This window comes from Geospiza fortis, unplaced genomic scaffold (assembly GCF_000277835.1).
Source record: "Geospiza fortis unplaced genomic scaffold, GeoFor_1.0 scaffold236, whole genome shotgun sequence".
NCBI classification, from domain to species: domain Eukaryota; kingdom Metazoa; phylum Chordata; class Aves; order Passeriformes; family Thraupidae; genus Geospiza; species Geospiza fortis.
This window is the reverse complement of record NW_005054568.1, coordinates 630815-636130: the sequence shown is the minus strand read 5'-3', so window position 1 is coordinate 636130 and position 5316 is coordinate 630815. Positions and strand designations below refer to the sequence as shown.

Sequence of the window (5316 nt, the reverse complement as noted above, 5' to 3'; positions counted from 1 at the left end):
GCAGAAGATCGCCTCGCAGGTGGGCCGGCTGCAGGTGGAGCTGGACCGCAAGAGCTCGGAGCTGGAGAAGGCCAAGCAGGAGAGCCTGCGGCTGAGCCGGGAGAAGCAGGAGCTGGAGGACCGGGCCTCGGAGCTGTCCCGCCAGGTGGACGTCAGCGTGGAGATGCTGGCCTCCCTCAAGCAGGACCTGGTGCAGAAGGAGCAGGAGCTCACCCGGAAGCAGCAGTGAGTGCTTTGTCCCTGTCCCAGGTGTGGGGAGGGAGGAAAGGGCTGCCTGGCAGTGAGTCCTGCAGAACCTGGGGCTGCCCCATCCCTGGAGGGGTTCAAGGCCAGGTTGGACAGGCTTTGGGGCAGGGGGGAATAGTGGAAGGTGCCACTGCCCATGGTGGGGTTGGAATGAGATGAGCTTTGGGGTCTCTTCCAATCCAAACAATTCCAGAAGTCCAGAGGAGCCCAGTACCACCACCCCAGGGCCAGGGCTCAGGGACAGCCCCTTGGTGATGCCCATCAGCACCCTCCCTTATCAGGTTCTGCATCTCCTCCCACCCACTCAGTGTCCACACAGACCTGGGCCCCTCCATGGCTGGGCATGGCGAGCCAGGCCTCGTCCCAGTGCCACCAGTGCTCCCGGGACATGGCCAGGCTGGGGATCAGCAAGCCACAGACTGGGTTGGGTTGAAGGAACCTTAAACCCCACCTCATTCCCACCCCCTGCCATGGCCGTGCCAAATTCCAGGTTTTTCTCCCAGAGGGAGAGTGGGGCAGCCCGAGCAGTGCCACCTCCATTTGCTGCTCAGCCTGTGGCACTGCCACCCTCATTTCCACCCTGTATTCCCCTCCCAACACCCCCTGCTCACCCTGAGCTTCCCTCCGGTCCAGTGCTGGGCCATTCTGCCCCTTGGTGCTGTCCAAGCCAACCAGACCTCGCTCCTCAGGAGCTGGAGCAAATCTGGAGGGGCCCAAATCAGTGAGGAGTTTGTGGGGGACAGGCACGGCCGTGCTGCGCTGGGAGCACTGCTGGGATTCCTGAAGGAATTGTTTTGCTTCCCGTCATCCTCTGCACATTTGTGAATGACTTTGACTCCAGAATAATGACCTGGCTCAGGAGCAGGGCTCCCAGGATGGGGGGATGGCCTGGTGAGGAGCGGGGTGACCTGGGGTGGATAAGGACACCTCCAGGTTCGGGGCACGTTTGTGGGACAGGCACTGAGGGCTTCGGGGGCTGCCTCGTGGGTGCTGTCCAGGGGCACCCTGGGGATGTGTGGTGAGGGAATCCACCAGCGTGGATGAGTCTGGAGCAGGGCCTGGAGACAGCTAGACAGGGTAAATAGAGGGTCAAATGTCTCTTGGTGGAAGCTGGACAATGTTACCACCTAAAACCCTGGCTTTATGCCCCAAAACTACCTCCTGGACCTCCCATTCCTCAGAGAAACCCTCCTGCCCCTCAACTGTCCCCAGCAGTCCCCAAACTCCTCCACCCCAAGGGACAAAATCCCTTGTGAGGCTGCAGGGAGAGCACGGGAAGCGCTGGTGGTGGGAGGAGGTTTTCTCCTGGATGCGAGGAAGTCATCAGAAATCACTTTAATCAGCAAAGCCTTCCCTGAAAACACTGTGGGGACATCTCCCAGCCCTGCCAGCTCCCAGACACCATGAAGCCGTTGTCCTCCTGGGAGACCTTTGGCTCTGGGCTCCGTTTCCTCTGCCAGGAGTGTTTTTCCACCCAGTCCATGGGAATGAGAGAGACACAGGTGATAACCATCAGCATCACCTTACAGCTGCTGCCCAGCTCCACATTTGCCTTCCAAATCCCCTGGGGCCCCTTCCAGGATCCTTCCCAGAGCACCCCCAGAGCTCCCAGGCTCTGCCTGCAAGCGGCAGGTTGGGGAGAAATTAATCGATAATTAATTGGTGATTAATTGGTAATTGATAGCCAGCAGTGGGAATTGTGTCACTAAGAGCTGCCCCCTCCTTTCCCTTCGTGCTTCTGGGCAGATCATTGTGTCCAGGTGTCCGAGGTCAGCTGTGTGTGATCGGGTTTGGTGTCCAGGTGTGCACAGTCAGGGCTGTGGGGTCACCTGTGTGTGATCAGGTGTCCAAGGCCAGCTGTGTGCTTGGGTTTCTGTGCTCAGGTGTGCCTAGGTGTGCGTGTCTGAGGCCAGGTGTGTGTGCTTGGGTTTCTGTGCCCAGGTGTGAGCTAGGTGTGCCTGGTCAGGTGTGTGTGCTTGGGTTTCTGTGCTCAGCTGTGCCCAGGTGTGCCTGTCTGAGGTCAGCTGTGTGTGCTTGGGCTTCTGCGCCCAGGTGTGAGCTAGGTGTGCCTGTCTGAGACCAGGTGTGTGTGCTTGGGTTTCTGTGCTCAGCTGTGAGCTAGGTGTGCCTGGTCAGGTGTCTGAGGTCAGGTGTGTGTGCTTGGGTTTCTGTGCCCAGGTTGGTGTGCCCAGGTATGCCTGTCCAAGGCCAGGTGTGCCCCAGACAGGCGTGCAAAACTGGGTTTGAGCCTGTTCAGGGCTTCCTGGATGCTGAGGGGAGGTGTGAGCAGCTCTGTGAGTGTGTGTGCATCAACAGCAGCACAGGTGTGAGCAGCTGTGCCTGGGGTGTGTTCATGTGGGTGTTCGTGGGATGGCTGGGTGGGAAGGGACCGTAAATCCCACCCAGTGCCACCCCTGCCATGGCAGGGACACCTCCCGCTGTCCCAGGGGTCTCCAAGCCCAATGTCCAGCCTGGCCTGGGGCACTGCCAGGGATCCAGGGGCAGCCCCAGCTGCTCTGGGCACCTGTGCCAGGGCTTTGCACCCTCCCCATGCTGCCTGGCTGTGTGTGTGTGCCACGCTGAGTGCTGGGTTTGTGCTCTCCTGGGGCACTCAGGCGTGCAGGACAGGGCTGTATGTGTGTCTGTGCCCAGCTGTCTCTGTGTGTTTACCTGGCTCTGTGTGCGTGCCATGCTGTGTGTGCCACTCTGAGTGCTGGGTTTGTGCTCTCCTGGGGCTGTGTGGGGCACTCAGGTGTGCAGGACAGGGCTCTGTGTGTGTGTGTGTGCCTGTCCCTGTGTGTGCGTGTGTGTGTGTGTGCGTGTGTGTGTGTGTGCGTGTGTGTGTGTGTGCGTGTGTGTGTGTGTGCGTGTGTGTGTGTGTGCGTGTGTGTGTGTGTGCGTGTGTGTGTGTGTGCGTGTGTGTGTGTGTGCGTGTGTGTGTGTGTGCGTGTGTGTGTGTGTGCGTGTGTGTGTGTGTGCGTGTGTGTGTGTGTGCGTGTGTGTGTGTGTGCGTGTGTGTGTGTGTGCGTGTGTGTGTGTGTGCGTGTGTGTGTGTGTGCGTGTGTGTGTGTGTGCGTGTGTGTGTGTGTGCGTGTGTGTGTGTGTGCGTGTGTGTGTGTGTGCGTGTGTGTGTGTGTGCGTGTGTGTGTGTGTGCGTGTGTGTGTGTGTGCGTGTGTGTGTGTGTGCGTGTGTGTGTGTGTGCGTGTGTGTGTGTGTGCGTGTGTGTGTGTGTGCGTGTGTGTGTGTGTGCGTGTGTGTGTGTGTGCGTGTGTGTGTGTGTGCGTGTGTGTGTGTGTGCGTGTGTGTGTGTGTGCGTGTGTGTGTGTGTGCGTGTGTGTGTGTGTGCGTGTGTGTGTGTGTGCGTGTGTGTGTGTGTGCGTGTGTGTGTGTGTGCGTGTGTGTGTGTGTGCGTGTGTGTGTGTGTGCGTGTGTGTGTGTGTGCGTGTGTGTGTGTGTGCGTGTGTGTGTGTGTGCGTGTGTGTGTGTGTGCGTGTGTGTGTGTGTGCGTGTGTGTGTGTGTGCGTGTGTGTGTGTGTGCGTGTGTGTGTGTGTGCGTGTGTGTGTGTGTGCGTGTGTGTGTGTGTGCGTGTGTGTGTGTGTGCGTGTGTGTGTGTGTGCGTGTGTGTGTGTGTGCGTGTGTGTGTGTGTGCGTGTGTGTGTGTGTGCGTGTGTGTGTGTGTGCGTGTGTGTGTGTGTGCGTGTGTGTGTGTGTGCGTGTGTGTGTGTGTGCGTGTGTGTGTGTGTGCGTGTGTGTGTGTGTGCGTGTGTGTGTGTGTGCGTGTGTGTGTGTGTGCGTGTGTGTGTGTGTGCGTGTGTGTGCCTGTCCCTGTGTGTGCGTGTGTGTGTGTGCCTGCTGCACACCTGGGTGTTCCTGGAGCACATCCATGTGCAGGACCATGGTGGCCCCGTGCGTTGGGGCCACGTGGCCTCACTGGTGTGTCTGTGCCCCCGTGTGCCTCCCTGGTGTTTGGGGAGCAAATGAGGACAGCGGGTGTTTGTGCTGGGTGGGGTCAGTTCGGGTCATGGAGCTGCTGTCACACATTCTGGGGGAAACAGCCCTGCTGCAGGCTCAGAGCTCCCGAGCACCTGCTAATTAATGTGTTAATGAGGGAGCCGGGGCCCTGCAACCACCGGGCTGAGCAGGGTTTAAGGGTGTCACTGCCATCCTCCTCCCTCACCCTGTCACACCATCATCATCCTCATCATCCTCTTCCCTCTGCTCCATCGTGCTCAGGGGCCTGATTCCAGTCCTGGGAGCGATGGATGAGGTGCTGGGGATGTCACCTCACCCTTAAAACAACAACACCCCCCTGCATGCTGGGAGCATCCCTCCATCGCTGTCCTGCCCCAGCCCATCCCAGGGGCTGGCACAGACCCGGGCCAGGCTGGGGATGGAACAGCCCAGGTGTGCCCAGGTGTGCTCAGGCGTGTCCCAGCTGCACACAGGGCTGGAGGCGCTGAGCGAGGTGGGGACGGAACAGCCCAGGTGTGCTCAGGCGTGTCCCAGCTGCACACAGGGCTGGAGGCGCTGAGCGAGGTGGGGACGGAACAGCCCAGGTGTGCTCAGGCGTGTCCCAGCTGCACACAGGGCTGGAGGCGCTGAGCGAGGTGGGGACGGAACAGCCCAGGTGTGCTCAGGCGTGTCCCAGCTGCACACAGGGCTGGAGGCGCTGAGCGAGGTGGGGACGGAACAGCCCAGGTGTGCTCAGGCGTGTCCCAGCTGCACACAGGGCTGGAGGCGCTGAGCGAGGTGGGGACGGAACAGCCCAGGTGTGCTCAGGCGTGTCCCAGCTGCACACAGGGCTGGAGGCGCTGAGCAGGGTTGCGATGGAGCTGCGGGGACGCGTGGGCAGCCCCGGGTGTCACGGCGGGTCCCTGTGCCAGGGAGGTGCTGCAGATCGACCAGTTCCTGAAGGAGACGGCGGCGCGGGAGGCCAACGCCAAGGTGCGGCTGCAGCACTTCATCGAGGAGCTGCTGGACCGCGCGGACCGCGCCGAGAAGCAGCTGCAGATCATCAGCAGCAGCTGCGGCCCCACCCCCAACGGCAGCCCGGGGCCCCGCCGGGCCC

At 60.8% G+C, this 5316-nt stretch overlaps 1 protein-coding gene across 1 annotated transcript in view; it reads left to right on the top strand.

The window, feature by feature from the left end:
• The window catches only part of FBXO41 (F-box protein 41), a 20165-nt gene that overhangs the window by 723 nt on the left and 14126 nt on the right, over nucleotides 1–5316 (top strand). The window contains 2 exon segments of the mRNA XM_031064194.1: nucleotides 5–225; nucleotides 5132–5302. Of these exon segments, the coding sequence (XP_030920054.1) occupies nucleotides 5–225; nucleotides 5132–5302 (392 nt within the window).